The 16,638-nt window shown below is 44.1% G+C and overlaps 1 protein-coding gene across 1 annotated transcript in view; it reads right to left on the bottom strand.

Annotated features, from left to right (window-relative positions):
* Positions 1 to 1,231: 1,231 nt before the first annotated feature.
* LOC129865683 (nectin-4-like) overlaps positions 1,232 to 16,638 on the bottom strand; it is a 20,107-nt gene continuing 4,700 nt past the window's right edge. Inside the window, exons 2-12 of the mRNA XM_055938640.1 lie at positions 13,940 to 14,061; positions 13,754 to 13,829; positions 13,223 to 13,390; positions 12,245 to 12,523; positions 8,377 to 8,494; positions 5,587 to 5,738; positions 5,177 to 5,336; positions 4,946 to 5,021; positions 4,710 to 4,772; positions 4,151 to 4,330; positions 1,232 to 3,955 (exon numbers count right to left, since the gene is read on the bottom strand). Coding sequence (XP_055794615.1) covers positions 3,569 to 3,955; positions 4,151 to 4,330; positions 4,710 to 4,772; positions 4,946 to 5,021; positions 5,177 to 5,336; positions 5,587 to 5,738; positions 8,377 to 8,494; positions 12,245 to 12,523; positions 13,223 to 13,390; positions 13,754 to 13,829; positions 13,940 to 14,061 — 1,781 coding nt within the window. The 3' untranslated portion in view covers positions 1,232 to 3,568. The remainder of the gene's footprint in view (positions 3,956 to 4,150; positions 4,331 to 4,709; positions 4,773 to 4,945; positions 5,022 to 5,176; positions 5,337 to 5,586; positions 5,739 to 8,376; positions 8,495 to 12,244; positions 12,524 to 13,222; positions 13,391 to 13,753; positions 13,830 to 13,939; positions 14,062 to 16,638) is intronic.

The following is a 16,638-nucleotide window of genomic DNA, read 5'->3' as shown; positions in this document are numbered from 1 at the left end:
AATTATATGTTTTCAGGTTGACGCGCCAACTCCGTGGTGAGGCTGACAAGGCTACGAATGGCAAGAAGGAGACCACGTTCAAAGATAAAATCATAAGAGATTCACGCAAGTGTTAATTCAGAAGAGAGCATTTCAGTGTCGGATGTGTTTCAAAACCAAGTATACGCTTAGCGACCATAAGATGTAATACGGAATCCAAGTCGTATGCTTGCGGCAAATGCCCAATGACCTTCATTCAAGGTTCCTTAAGATGCATCAAGCCTCGCACCTGACCAGTAAGCCGTTAGCGTGCAGCTACTGTGGGGAAGGCTTCAGATGTGAACGTGAGTGCAAGAGACACGAACGCACACACACCGAAGAACCCCCTTATACCCGTGGCAAGGGTTTCTATAAACACGAATCGTTAAAAGTCCAGTTTTTTTTTCACAATGACAATATCCTGGTTTTGTAATAATGTGCATAATTCATTTTCTCAGCTGTGCCTTGCACACCGGAGAGAAGTCGTTCGCCTGTGATTACTGCGGTAAAACCTTTCCTCTCGCGTCCTACCTTAAAACCCCATGTAGCAAAATGTCACTCCTCCATCGAACTCCACCTCTGTGGAAATGTGGCAAAAATATAAGGATATCATACATTTCAGAAGCTATATGGTTCAGGGTTGTTGAGAGGAGGCTGCGGCATTGGTTTGTTTGACTTAGTTTTCTCTCTTTTTAATATTGAAGGGAATCTAATAACGCTTCCTGAACGAAGCCCCTGGGAGGACGCAACTTGTAACTTTCATTCTGACAATTCTTTGACATTCATTGTTATTTTGGAATTGTGAATAAAGTTGTAATATGTTCTTGTCATACAATCATGCATGTTTACTTTTTAATCGACATACAACCATTAAACGTTTCTATATGATAGAGAACAGTAACTACTGCCCTACCAAGCAGAAAAATGGCTTTTATTTGCCTTGGTTTCACAGTAACTTTAAGCAGTTACTGTTAACATGACCCCCATTTTCTCCAAAACACATTACAATAGAGGCAGGATACTTGTCCACATGATTAAGCATGTATTTAACGTAGCAAAAATTACAACAAATTTTCGACCAAATGAGCAGTTACTGGCTTTTTGCTTGGTAGGGCAGTGTACCACACAAGTTTTGAAATTATTTTGATAAATGTCAGATAAGGCTTTTAATGATAGTCACTCCAAACCAATAATAATAGGGCCTATCACCCAGTCACACTCAAACCCTCAAGAAATTTATTTCACAATAATACATTGAGCAGACATACACCCTTCCTGAATTAACACATCTCCATGTTTATAAGATATGCAGGGATGGATTTAGTGATGTGAAACAGTTGTTGCAGATAGAAATAGAATGAATAGAGCTGACACGATTCCTTGTTCGACATGATACATTTCTGAATCTGAACGTTCTATATTAACATCCTTCTGAGCAGGCCCCAGTTGTTGCTAATGTAGCACGTGGTTAGGTCCAGGGGTTCACATGACCACGTGACCTCGCCAGGAATAACTCAGTCTGCAGACCCTTCAGCAAGATCCCTGAACTTTCTTCCTCTTGCACTATCCACTAGTGCACACCAGGGGGCGGGGTATATACTTCCAACCTCTTACATTCTATGTAGGTATTACATTCACTCAAAGATCCTAGTGTTACAGTGTTATACAATGGGAAAATGTATATAGAAAACAGAACGATATTGCTACTCTCCTAAAGTACATATGCATTAAAACAAAAAAGTTCCACACATGAATCCCATACATCGAGTACAATTACGTACAAACTAGGGAACTACAATAAGCCATTTACTGGAATACAGCGTGAAAGAAACCCACTTGTAGGTCTACAGCATGTCTGCGGCTGAAATGGCATCCTATGCCCTATATGGTGCACTTATTTTGACCAGGGGCTCTGGTCAAAAGTAATTAACTATGTAGGGGATAGGGTGCCATTTCTGATGCACTCAATGAATTATAACACAGTAGAATCAGACATAATAATACTTCATATTGGCCTACAAAGCAAAGGCTCTTTTAACTGTATGTATACAAACATAGGCATATAACAGTTATATTGTCTAAATGTTTGGTGTAAGAAAATAGAACAATACTTTTACGTCCTCAGTTTTAGTAGACTTTCACATAGGATCTCACTGTTGTGTAAAACATTTCATACATATCAAAGCTGTTTTAACCTCTTGTCTAAAATGCAGTGGTGTAAACTACTTAAGTAAAAATACTTTAAAGTACTACTTAAGTCGTTTTGGGGTATCTGTAGTTTACTATTTATATTTGACTACTTTTACTTCACTACATTCCCTAAGAAAATAATGTACTTTTTACTCCATACAATTTCCCTGACACCCAAAAGTACTCGTCACATTTTGAACACTTAGCAAGACAGAAAAATGGTCCAATTCACACACTTATCAATCAAGGGAACATCCCTGGTTATCCCTACTGCCTTTGATCTGGCAAACTAACTAAAAAATATATTTGTTTGTAAATTATGTCTCAGTGTTGGAGTGTGCCCCTGTCTATCCGTACATTAAAAAAAAAACAAGCAAATCGTGTCAGGTTTGCTAAATATAAGAAATTAGTAATACTTCTACTTTTGATACTTAAGTATCAAAAATAAATGGAATTGCTAAAATGTACTTAAGTATATTTAAAACCAAGTACTTTTACTCAAATAGTATTTTACTGGGTGAATTTCACTAGAGTAATCTTTACTTTACTCAAGTATGACAATTGGGTACTTTTTCCACAGCTAAAATGCAGTCTCTTTGGCTTTTGGCATCAAAGACTATAGCAAGTTCAAAGTGTTGTTGTTTGTGCACACCCAAGTTCATGGCAAGGAGGAGTATATCTAGATAAATCCCTGCCACACTTAAAGTTAGAAAGATGGACTCCATTTTAGGGTGAACAGAACAGTATGTGTTGTATCCCCTCATCCAGAGGAAAGGAGGGTGAAAGTTCACCAACACATATGGATTCTTTCGAACGGGCAAGCGCCATTGGTGCTTTTGCTGAATGCCTCTTCGCTGAGTTCAGATAGGAGTCACTGCATTTGATGATATTCAAATCTCGTTTCTCGGTTACACTGTCCTGTCATCAAGTCTTAGTAAAAAAAAAATACAAAAATAAGTATTTTTAGGGTACAAAATTATGTAAAAGTCCTCTTGATGCTTCCTGGAGTGATCATTATTGCTGTGATATTATATACAGTAAAATATTATGACTACTTCGGTCTAAGTCCAACCTGACATTCATAAGCTTTTAATTTGTCCAGCTCCTCTCCTGTGAAACGTATGTGTTACTTATTTGTATCTCTACACCAATCAGAAGCGTTATCTGTTCACCAATAAGAACCTTTACCTGTTGATCAAAAATGTCTGAGAGCTCGAGGCGAAGGCAAGGGATGTTCTAGAAGTGAAAAGGAGGTAAACTGACTGCCACTGGGGTATGCCACCAAACCGGCGAGCACCTATCCCAAAGTCACGACCAATCCTTGTCGTATAGTGCGTCACCTGCCCTTGCTCGGACCCGTCTATACAATCTGGGCCTTATGGATGAGGGAGGCGTGTGGGGATGGGATGCCGTTGGGCTGGGGTTTGGGTCTCAGCGTTCCGTTGTTCTGCTGGAAGTGATGGTTGTGTCCACGTTCCGCGTCTGAGATCTGAGAACTGTTGTCCTGGTCCTCTGACCTCCCCTGATCTAACCGACTCATCCTGGAGCTTGTCCCCCGCTCTCCCTCCACACTTTCACCTTCCTCCTCTTCGTCGTCTGCGACAGGAGGGTAGCTGAGAGGGGAGTTCCGTGCATGTAAACCCCCCTCTGTTGGGATGATGACGCTGCCGTTCAGGGACCTCAGCAGCATGGTGGAATGTTCCATTGGAAAGGGAGAGGGTTGGATTGGCAGATGGAGACGGGTTCCCTGTGAGTCAAACAGAGACAAGGGGTAACCATGTGGTTAGAGAGAGGAAATAAATAACGAGGGCTAATTTGAGTATCTGGATCGACCTAGCAACCTATACTAAACCTATGCGTTTAAAAAGGTTCTAATTTTCATAGCAATTTACAAGAAAGTGAGTATGCAATGCTTGATTCCTCATGCCTCACACACACTTACCAAAGACATAGTGCTATTCCGTACGTATGACTCCACCCTAAGTCTGTTCTCCTCCTCTCTGTCCATGGCTCTGCTCTCCCTCCCTCGTCGTGAAGAGTTGCTCAGAACAGGTCGACCCAGGTAGTCTAGTCCACCTCCCCCTACCAGAGTAGAGCGACTGTCCCTGATGCGCCCTAGCTCCTGGGTGTGAAGGAAAGAGAGATGGAGAGAGAAAAAGGAGAGCTTTAAACACGTCACACATTTTGCACTGAAAAGTCGGATTTAAAATAGCTTCCGAAGCAGGAGTTCCAGAACAGAAGAAAGCACGAAGTCTTAATAACGTAACATTTAATTAGTATGAAGTATAATTCATATAGGGTATGTGAAGATGCACTACTTTTCTTTTCAAATATAAATGTTACTTCAAGAAAATAAGCTCCTTACATTTCATTTAACTACATAAATGTTAATTAAACACTAAAATAAGATGCGCATGCCACTCAGAACTTAGCAGCCATGAATATGAAGGTTAAATCTAAAGGCTCCCCACATGCAGAGAAAGAGTGAAATTAAGACTGACCCCTAGAGAGGACAGACTGGTCCGCAGTGTCCCCTCCACTCTGAGAGGGATATTCTCCTCCATCTGAAAGAACAAGGGATGAGAGAGGGAGGGAAACAGAGAGAGGGAGATGACCATATTAGCTCGAGGCAAATAGATAATGCTCATGGAATTGCAAGTATTTATTTACAAAATGACTGCATGCCGAGACTGTTGAGAAGAGACCACAGATTGTAAGACATGGTAATATTATATACCTGTCCTCTAGCATCCGTACTGACTGAGTTGACTCTCCTGAAAGAGGCCTGCCTGGAGAGAGTACTGATCTCATCCCTGAGAGAGAGAGAGAATGAGAGAAAGAGAGAAAGAGAGAAAAGCGTTGTTAAAATATTCTTAATTCAAAAAGCATTTACTGTTTTCAGCGTAACATTTGTCATTTAGATTCTAGAACAATTTCAAGGGAGTTACTGTGAGGTTTGAAAACATACTTCTTCACAGTCAATTCTCTCTCCAGTTTCTTGTTTTTGCGTTTGTGGTGACAGGTCACTGAGATTACTATGATGACCATGATGAGTAGCAGTACTCCAGCCACCCCTCCAATTATGATCATCAGGAGACTGTTGAAAAACACCGGCTTCTGAGGGAACTCTGTGGGAAAGGGACAACAGGAAGTTATGTCATATTGACAAACATAATCAACATACACATCATATTGAATACAGGAGTGAACATGTAATCCAAATGCTTAACTGGCACCATTAATATATTAGAGTTACTCTTTTAGGAAAGAAACATGGAGGCCTACAGCAACAACAACAAAAACATACATCCTAGACTACTGTAAGAAAAAAAAGAAAGTGATTTGTTTTATATGACTCAGAGTGACAACACAACCTACCTGTCACAGTGATCTCCACCTCTGCTTTCCCGGTCCCCACAACGTTATAGGCCACACATTGGTAGATACCAGCGTCTGTCGGGCCGAGGGGCCTATTGAACAGCAGGGATCCATTCCCTGCCGTCACGCCCTCTGGTAAGTCTCCACCCTTCCTGCGCATAACAGAAATACTATAGCACTTAACATAGGGTTTAACAGAAGAATACAGTATATCCTACAATAATAGGCTGAATTTCATGACTCTATTAACGCCCAACACCACTCACTGAACCTGAACGCACCCTTTCAACACACCCAACAGTGTTGTAAAAAAACACCACATTCAAAACAACAACACTAACCCGAACATCACAGCAACACATCCCAAAATACAATTGACTACTGATCACCAAACAACACTAACCGTAAAGGTCAACTGAGCACCACAATGACATGAAGCAGGCCGCAACAAACCAGGACCCGTATTCACAAAGCATCACAGAGTAGGACTTCTGATCTAGGATCAGTTTGGGTTTTTAAATCATGAATAAGAGGGGAGACCTGATCCTAGATCAGCACTCCTACTCTGAGGCAGTGTGAATACGGGCCCAGAACTCCCATTTCAAATGTCTTATATCTGAACAATGGGCTACTATATACTTTTGAGTCCAGTTTTTGGGCCTTTTGAACAGACCATTTATGAGCCCCAATGTGCAGGAGAAAACAGAAACCGTAAACATTTTACATAGACACAGATCACACTGCCTGATAATGTTCTAAACAAATCCACAGTCTATCCTTCCTCCCCCGTCCCATGCCCACTTTGGCTCGATACCTCCCACTTCCCCCATTCCTTGTCTTTCGACCCCTCCTGTTCGGGGCCCACACTCATTCCTTTCTCTTCCCTCTCTCACCTCTCTCACCCGCCCCCCTTCCTCCCTCGTGTGAAACTGCGTCCTCTGTTTGCATTCCGCACAAGCTGCAACACGACAACATGACAGCACGGTTGTTACTTCTCCTGCTGCTTTGCATTGAGGAGTACAAAGAGGCAAACTGGTTTACCCGCTGCATGTGTGCGTGCGGGTGGGCGTCGTGTGCGTTTTAAGGGGGAGTGAAAGTATACTACCCTACATATTTATTTGGACAGTGAAGCTAAAACGTTTAATTTGGCTCTATACTCCAGGATTTTGGATTTGATATCAAATGTTTCATAGGAGGTGACAGTACAGAATGTCACTTTTTATTTGAGAGTATTTTCATACATATGTTTTACCGTTAAGAAATGAAAGCATTTTATGTATCTAGTCCCCCCATTTGAAGGTGCCATAAGTATTTGGACAAATTCACTTATAGTCTATTAAAGTAGCCAAAAGTTGTATTATTTGGTCCAATATTCCTAGCACGCAATGAATATATCAAGCTTGTGTCTTGTTGGATGCATTTTCAGTTTGTTTTGGTTGTGTTTCGGATCATGTTGTGCCCAATTTTAATTATTTTACCTTTAATTTATCAGGTTAGTCTCATTGGGATTAAATCAAATCAAAGTTTATTTGTCACGTGCGCTGAATACAACAGGTGCAGACCTTACAGTGAAATGCTTACGGCAGAGAACTGTAAAGCATTTCCCGCTAGCTCTGTACGTGCCTTAGTTTTCATTGGTCTGCTGGACAATGTAGTTACACACAAAAATGCTGGCCTCCCCTGTTATTGGTAATGGTGAGAGGTTAGCGTGTTTTGGGGGTATGATCTTTGTCCGTCTTTAACGTTCTTACTCATCATTAAATCAGGAGCGTGCGGGCATTGTGTGTGTTTTAAGGAGGAGTGTACGTAAGTAAGGAGCGATGGAGTGTAACAAGAGATCTACGTCTTAAGTATATAAGGGTGAGAAAGGGAATCAGTGTGGGTGTGTGAGCGTGCTGTCTGTGTGTGTGTGTGTGTGTGTGTGCGCTGTGTGTGTGTTACTAACACACAAACACGCCTTGCAGGTGTGTTCATGTGACTAACAGCTTAAGACTTGGTGACACATATCTCCCCCCACTAGTTTCATTGAAATGACGTGGAAACAACGTTGATTCAACCAGTGTGTGCCCAGTGGGCCATGATCCAGTAAAAACACACATACAGTACCAGTCAAAAGTTTGGACGGCGTTTTGATGTCTTGACTATTATTATACAATGTAGAAAATAATACAAATAAAGAAAAACCCTTGAATGAGGAGGTGTGTCCAAAATTTCGACTGGTACTATACATCTTCCGCACTAGCAGACGTAGGCCTAACTGTCACCTTTTTATTAATGAGACATTTTTCTTTAGTAGTTTCCAGTAGATGGTTTGTTCCACCTCCACCCTCTACCACACCCCAAGAATGGTTTAATCCACCATGCGGGTATGTCTTCCAAAGGTTACCAGAAAAATTTGTCAGGAGAGAAACCACAAGAACTTCAGTCAGCTCCGCCTTTATTGGATTGCTTCAGCACAGCAATCATCAACGTGTATGACAATAGATCTGATACCGATGTTCCATTCAAACTGTCCCTGAACCAAAACGCTATTACCATGTATCTAACCTTTGTTTAACCATGTAACTCAACCAAATTATTATTGACAATGATAACCTGGCAAGTGGAACTCATAGCAAAACCAGAAACAACTCCTGACCTCCCCCCGTTTGGCTTAGTAACACCATTAAAACTGACTAATAGAATTACCAGTAAATCAAACAAAAACAGATTATGCCAGACAGACAGAGCGTGAGTCAGTTGAGTCTGTCAGACAGACAGAGGCCGACAGGCAGGGAGGGCATGTGTTACCTGGTCCAGGTGAAACGCTGTGGTTTGGGGTTTCCTCCACTGACACAGCTGAGGGCAGCTCCCTCCAGACCAGCATACCAGTTCTGATTAAACCCTGAGATCTCTGCATTGGGAGGATCTTCAATAGAGAAACAAAATCAGAGAGCAATTGATTTTAACACACATGGACAATACTACTACATGATAATATCCCATGTGTAGGCTTCACCAGGTCATTGGTCTGTGCATATTATTTACTAGCATGGTTAAGCTATTTGCCTTGTAACTGCAGGTACGAGTTTCTGTCGCCTAATACAAGCTTGGTTTAATTCATAGTAGATATGACAGCCAATGAGAGGGGCCCTCAAGAACATTTTTCATTTCATTGAACAAAATTGGTGGGGATTAGCTTCAGATCTAGCTGGCTAGCTAGCAAAAAATCCGAACTCTGCCTAAAATGGAATGTAGGTATTAGAACAGGATAAAAAGACTTGGTCATATGTGCCCTTAACACATTTATTTAGTAAAGTTGCGCAGCACGAGAAGATTGAGCCTAACAACAACATCCCCGACACTGAATCTGGTGACCGTGACAATGGCAGGAGCAGCAGCTGCATGGCAGTCAAGTGAGGAAGTGAGGAAAGACAGTGTCCTAATGAATTGAATTATTATTCTACTAAATATGCCATTTATAGGCTACACCACGTCATTTATACGTGCGTATTATTTACTGCATGGTTATGCTATATACAGTGCATTCAGAAAGTACTCAGTCCCCTTGTTACGTTACAGCCTTATTCTAAAATGTATTAAATCGTTATTTTCCCTCAACAATCTACACACAATACACCATAATGACAAAGCAAAAACAGGTTTTTAGAAATTTTAGCTAATTTATTTGAAGAAATTTAAAAACTGAAATATCACATTTACATAAGTAATCAGAACCTTTACTCAGTACTTTGTTGAAGCACCTTTGGCAGCGATTACAGCCTCGAGTCTTCTTGGGTATGACGCTACAAGCTTGGCAGACCTGTATTTGTTGAGTGTCTCCCATTCTCTGCAGATCCTCTCAAGATCTTTCAGGTTGGGGAGTGTTGCTCCACAGCTATTTTCAGGTCTTTCCAGAGATGTTCGATCAGGTTCAAGTCCGGGCTCTGGCTGGGCCACTCAAGGACATTCGGAGACTTGTCCTGAAGCCGCTCCTGTATTGTCTTGGCTGTGTGCTTAGGGTCATTGTCCTGTTGGAAGGTGAACCTTTGCCCCAGTCTGAGGTCCTGAGCGCTCTGGAGCAGGTTTTCATCAAGGATCTCTCTATACTTTGCGCCGTTCATTTTTCCCTCGATCCTGACTCGTCTTCCAGTCCCTGCCGCTGAAAAACATCCCCACAGTATGATGCTGCCACCACCAAGCTTCACGGTGCTGGTCATGGTGCAAGGTTTCCTCCAGATGTAAAGCTTGGCACTCAGGGCAAAGAGTTCAATCTTGGTTTCATCAGACCAGAGAATCTTGTTTCTCATGGTCTGAAAGTCTTTAGGTGCCTTTTGGCAAACTCCAAGCGGGCTGTCATGTGCCTTTTAAAGGCTTGATTGGTTGAGTGCTGCAGAGATGGTTGTCCTTCTGGAAGGTTCTCCCATCTCCACAGAGGAACTCTGGAGCTCTGTCAGAGTGCTGGTCACCTGAGGGCACTGTGTTCTTGGGGACCTTTAGTACTGCAGACATTAAATGTTACCCTTTCCCAGATATGTGCCTTGACACAATCCTGTCTCGGAGCTCTACGGACAATTCCTTTGACCTCATGGCTTGGTTTTTGCTCTGACATGCACTGTCAACTGTGGGACCTTATATAGACAGGTGTGCCACAGGTGAACTCCAATCAAGTTGTAGAAACATCTCAAGGATGATCAATGGAAACAAGATGCACCTGAGCTCAATTTCAAGTCTCATAGCAAAGGGTCTGAATACTTATGTAAATAAGGTATTTGCTAAAATTTCTAAAAACATGTTTTTGCTTTGTCATTATCGGGTATTGTGTGTAGATTGATGAGGGGAAAAATGCAGTTTAATCCATGTAAGAATGAGGCTGTAACATAACAAATTGAGGAAAAAGTCAAGGGGTCTGAATACTTTGAATGCACTGTACACTATAAATACACTAAAGTATGTGGACACCCCTTCAAATTAGTGGTTTCGGCTACTTCAGCCACACCCGTTGCTGACAGGTGTATAAAACCCGAGCACACAGCCATGAAATCTACATAGACCAACATTGGCAGTAGAATGGCCTTACTGAAGAGCTCAGTGACTTTCAACGTGGCACTGTCATAGGATGCCACCTTTCCATCAAGTCAGTTTGTCTAATTTCTGCACTGCTAGAGCTGCCCCGGTCATTTGTAAGTGCTTTTATTGTGAAGAGAAAGCGGCCGTTGTTGCTCCGAGAAGTTAAGTGGTAGGCCCGACAAGCTCACAGAACGGAACCGCCGAGTGCTGAAACACTTAGAGCGTAAAAATCGTCTGTCCTCGGTTGCAACACTCACTGCCGAGTTCCAAACTGCCTCTGGACGCAACGTCAGCACAAAAACTGTTTGTCGAGAGCGTCATGAAATGGGTTTCCATGGCTGAGCAGCCGCACACACCAAGCCCAAGATCACCATGCGCAATGCCAAGTGTCGGCTGGAGTGGTGTAAAGCTTGCCGCCATTGGACTCTGGAGCAGTGAAAACGTGTTCTCTGGAGTGATGAATCACGCTTCACCATCTGGCAGTCATTCGGACAAATCTGGGTTTGGCAGATGCCAGGAGAACGCTACCTGCCCCAATGCATAGTGCTATAACTGTTACGTTTGGTGGAGGAGGAATAATGGTCTGGGGCTGTTTTTCATGGTTCGGCCCCTTAGTTCCAGTGAAGGGAGATCTTAACACTACAGCATGCAATGACATTCTAGATGACTCTGTGCTTCCAACTTTGTGGCAACAGCTTGGGGAAGGCCCTTTCCTGTTTCAGCATGACAATGCCCCAGTGCACAAAGTGAGGTCCATTCAGAAATGGTTTGTCTAGATCGGTGTGGAAGAACTTGACTGGCCTGCACAGAGCCTTGACCTCAACCCCATCGAACACCTTAGGGATGAATTGGAACGCCGTCTGCGAGCCAGGCCTAATCGCCCCAACAGCAGTGCCTGACCTCACTAATGCTCTTGTGCCTGAATGGAAGCAAGTCCCCACAGCAATGTTCCAACATCTAGTGGAAAGCCTTCCCAGAAGAGTGGAGGCTGTTATAGCAGCACAGGGGGGACCAACTCCGTATTAATGCCCATGATTTTGGAATGAGTTGTTTGACGAGCAGGTGTCCATATACTTTTGGTCATGTTGTGTAGCTATTTGTCTTGTAACTGCTGGTACGAATTTCTTTCGCCTTATCCAAGCTTGTGTTCATCATTATAGATAAAACTTGCTTAAATCATTGATAAATTATAGTAAAAAGCTATATACTCTGACTTGGGAAATCAGATAAAGACTGCCCATACTGAGTAAGATTTTACGCACAGGAGGGGGGGCTCTGGCTCTGACTCACAAGCTCTGACCCTGGTAAACACCCTTTTTATGTACTCAAATAACTAGTTCACATGTTCTGGTGGTCTAGGTACACGAAGACCAGGGTTTGATCCCTGTCACCACCTTTTCCAATTTGTGTCCTCCTAATCTATCTCCCCGCTGTTTCTAATCTGTCTAAATAAAAAAGCAAAAAGCAATTTGGAATGAAGCATAAGAGGTCAGAGGTCAAGCATAAAACATATGACTTGTTAGCAGGTTTAATAAATAATTGGCGACCAAACTCAATGAGCTGTGCATAGAGTATCTAGAATCGTAGCTATCGTGGAGTCTGAACTCACAGTGCACCACCAGGTTGTTGGTGATCCTGCGGGGTTCCTTCAGAGCAGAGTGCCTCACCAGACAGTCCAGTCTCATCCCGTTCATACTCCTCAGGGGGTGCAGGGAGAAGTGGGTGGAGACTGACCCGCCCACCGAGCTCCTGTTCTGTGACAGGCCCGTCAGGTCTGTGTCCCAGTTGAGGATGGGCGGGGGGCGGGCCACGGAGCGGCAGGAGGCAGCCAATCGAAAGGACTGGCCCTCGACAAGAATCACAGGGTCCAGGGAGGAGATGGGCGTGGCTGTGGGGGTCAAGGGTCAAATGTCAAGAATCAAGAACGGTCACTTGTCAGACTTTCTTCGGGGACAGGACGTAACTAATCACTGGTCTTAGTGTTTGTGGAGGTGATTTAGGACTAATCTTAGAACTGGTCTTAGCTGTTAGTTGGAGGTTAAGCTGTTCCTAGATCAGTGACATGATGTTTCAGGGGGTGGAAGTCACTAAGCACTGCAATAGGATCAGCTTTGGTATGATCCAAGCTGAGATCTAATCCTCTCCATTAGGTAGGTGTTTAAAAAAAACCTAGATCAGCTCTTTGAGGAAACTTGATCCTAAAAAAGTCAGACAGCTGGATACACTGATTGTCACGAGAACAGTTCTTAATCGTTTACTGATCTTGTGGCTTATATGAATATTATTACTATAACTGAAGCTAATGTTTTAGCTAGTAATACTACAACTGACACCTGTTCCCATCATCATCATTATCAACAACATCATCTTCATCAACATCATCATCCTAATTATCATCAACATCTTCATCCTAATTATCACCATCATCATCAACATCATCATCCTCATCCTAATTATCATCATCAACATCATCCCACCAATCAGCCATTACTCTTTCCATTAAAAGATATAGGCCATAGAAGGACATTATACTCTGTAAATCAAAAAGTGACACAATGAGTAAGGGGAAGGAAGGGGAGGAACTTACTCCACACGGTGAGTGACAGCTGTCGTTCAAAGTTCCCCGAGGGGAAGGTGCTGATGTGACAGTTGTACCTGCCCTCGTCTGACTCCACAGTGTTCATGATGATCAGAGACGAGTCCACTGTGGGCTCATTGCTGCGGAACCGCACACGCCCCGAGTACTGACCAAACTCTGAGAGAGGGGGGGAGGAGAGAGATAGAGAGGAAGTGAGATATGGGGGAGGCAAAAAGAGAGAGATGGAGAAGTAGTTAGGTTAAAAGTGCAGGTGTAGTTTTGTCATCTACTTTAAATTCAACTTCTGAGGCTTTGAGTGTTAGCAAAGACGGTGAACTACCAATGTATTGTAGTGTCCTCGCTATGTGAGCCAGGTTACCATTCCCACCAAGTGGGTTAACCCTATTGGCCCAATGCGTACGGTGTTTGCCTTTCACACCAGCGACCCGGGTTTGCTTTCCCGGCCGCGGCGTTCGCTACAATAATATAAAGAGACAGATGGTTGTGACTACTGTAACACCTACTGTATACGTGTCCTACCTGTTTGTCCGGCAGTGTAGTGTACTGTGATGATCTGCTCCTTGGTACCATCTGCTCTCTCCTTGGTCCAGGTGACCTGTGACAAGGAGAGGCGAGACAACATCATGTTAGGGACAATTTTTCTAAGATAATGCTCTGTACAACATATCTGGTTTTATGGGTACTGTCGTAAATGATGCTTCAGACCTGAACCACCACCTGGCCCACTTCCACCTTGAACCGGCAGGGCAGCTGGGTCTCAACCTCGGTCAAGGACTGCACCGAGAACCCGGGAGATGGTTCCTCAAAGTCCCCCTGCACCACAGCAACTGGGGAAGAAAGACAAAGGGTGGGAAGGAGGAGAAAGGGAGGAAGAAGGGGGAGAGAGAGAGAGAGAGAAACTTAATTGATGACTTTATTGTCCCCTTGGGGAAAATGTGTGTGGCATCTTAAACATCATTATAGAAAACACAAAATAAAGACAATTACAATATAGCGAAATACAATACAATGTCACAATGTAGAGTATAGAGAAAGAGGTTAAGAGAAAGAGAGAGGGGGGGAGAAAGAGCACAGAGAGAGATTGAGGGGGGAGAAAGAGCAGAGAGATAGAGGGGGGGAGAAAGAGCAGAGAGATAGAGGTTGAGCGAAAGAGAGAGGTTGAGAGGGGGGAGAGCAGAGCGATAGAGGTTGAGAGAGGGGGGGGAGAAAGAGCAGAGATAGAGGTTGAGAGAGAGGGGGGAGAAAGAGCAGAGAGAGAGAGGGGGGGAGAAAGAGCAGAGAGATAGAGGTTGAGAGAGAGGGGGGAGAAAGAGCAGAGAGAGAGATGGGGGGAGAAAGAGCAGAGAGATAGAGGTTGAGAGAGAGAGAGAGGGGGGAGAAAGAGCAGAGAGATAGAGGTTGAGAGAGAGAGAGAGGGGGGAGAAAGAGCAGAGAGATAGAAGTTGAGAGAGAGGGGGAGAAAGAGCAGAGATAGAGGTTGAGAGAGAGGGGGGGAGAAAGATCAGAGAGATAGAGGTTGAGAGAGAGAGGGGGGAGAAAGAGCAGAGAGATAGAGGTTGAGAGAGAGAGGGGGGAGAAAGAGCAGAGAGATAGAGGTTGAGAGGGGGGAGAAAGAGCAGAGAGATAGAGGTTGAGAGGGGGGAGAAAGAGCAGAGATAGAGGTTGAGAGAGAGAGGGGGGAGAAAGAGCAGCGAGATAGAGATAGAGGTTGAGAGCGAGAGGGGGGAGAAAGAGCCGAGAGATAGAGGTTGAGAGAGAGAGGGGGGAGAAAGAGCAGAAAGAGCAGAGAGAGAGGTTGAGAGAGAGAGGGGGGAGAAAGAGCAGAGAGATAGAGGTTGAGAGCGAGAGGGGGGAGAAAGAGCCGAGAGATAGAGGTTGAGAGAGAGAGGGGGGAGAAAGAGCAGAAAGAGCAGAGAGAGAGGTTGAGAGAGAGAGGGGGGAGAAAGAGCAGAGAGATAGAGGTTGAGAGGGAGAGAGAGAGAGAGGTTGAGAGGGGGGAGAGCAGAGCAATAGAGGTTGAGAGAGAGAGAGGGGGGAGAAAGAGCAGAGAAATAGAGGTTGAGAGCGAGAGGGGGGAGAAAAAGCAGAGAGATAGAGGTTGAGAGCGAGAGGGGGGAGAAAGAGCAGAGAGATAGAGGTTGAGAGCGAGAGGGGGGAGAAAGAGCAGAGAGATAGAGGTTGAGAGAGGGGGGGGAGCAGAGAGATAGAGGTTGAGAGAGAGGGGGAGCAGAGAGATAGAGGTTGAGAGAGGGGGGGGAGAAAGAGCAGAGAAATTGAGGTTGAGAGAGGGGGGGGAGAAAGAGCAGAGAAATTGAGGTTGAGAGAGGGGGGGGGGGAGCAGAGAGATTGAGGTTGAGAGAGAGAGAGAGATAGGTTGAGAGGGGAGAAAGAGCAGAGCAATAGAGGTTGAGAGCGAGAGGAGGGAGAAAGAGCAGAGAGATAGAGGTTGAGAGAGGGGGGGGGGAAGAGCAGAGAGATAGAAGTTGAGAGAGAGGGGTGAGAAAGAGAAGAGAGATAGAGGTTGAGAGAGAATGAGAGGTTGAAAGACATTAGGGAGACTGTGCACTGAACCATGACTGAGGATTAGTACCCTGACCCTCTTCTCAGTGTCCTTCCGTATACTTTAGGGGATGAAAACAGAAAGTATGAGAAGAGGTGTAGAGAACAGAGAGATGTGGAAAGTTTGTTTGCAAAGAAGATAGAGGCCAAGAGATGGGGGGGGGGGGGGGGGGGAATTTAAAAGAGCACCACAAAGAAAAGGAAGCAGTCAGAGGGAGGACGGAGAGAAACAGGTGTATGAAAGCAAGTGATTAGATGAGAAGACATGTTGCTTGACTTGTTGCACTTGTTAACTGTCCATACCAATTCATAGTGAACCCTTTAGTGTCCAGAGAAACACACACCTCACACACATATATGCATATAAACTCAGAAAAAAAAGAACAGTCCTCTCACTGTCAACTGCGTTTATTTATAGCAAACTTCACATGTGTAAATATTTCTATGAACATAACAAGATTCAACAACGGAGACATAAACTGAACAAGTTCCACAGACGTGACTAACAGAAATGGAATAATGTGTCCCTGACCAAAGGGGGGGTCAAAATCAAAAGTAACAGTCAGTATCTGGTGTGGCCACCAGCTGCAATAAGTACTGCAGTGCATCTTCTCATGGACTGCACCAGATTTGCCAGTTCTTGCTGTGTGATGTTACTCCACTCTTCAACCAAGGCACCTGCAAGTTCACAGACATTTCTGGGGGGGGAATGGCCCTAGCCCTCACCCTCCGATCCAACAGGTCCCAGACATGCTCAATGGGATTGAGATCCAGGCTCTTCGCTGGCCATGGCAGAACACTGACATTCCTGACTTGCAGGAAATCACGCACAGAACAAGCAGTAT

The sequence above is a fragment of the Salvelinus fontinalis genome, chromosome 11 (genome assembly GCF_029448725.1).
Source record: "Salvelinus fontinalis isolate EN_2023a chromosome 11, ASM2944872v1, whole genome shotgun sequence".
NCBI lineage: Eukaryota > Metazoa > Chordata > Actinopteri > Salmoniformes > Salmonidae > Salvelinus > Salvelinus fontinalis.
Note: the sequence above shows the minus strand (reverse complement) of the source record. Positions and strands in the feature narration are given on the sequence as shown.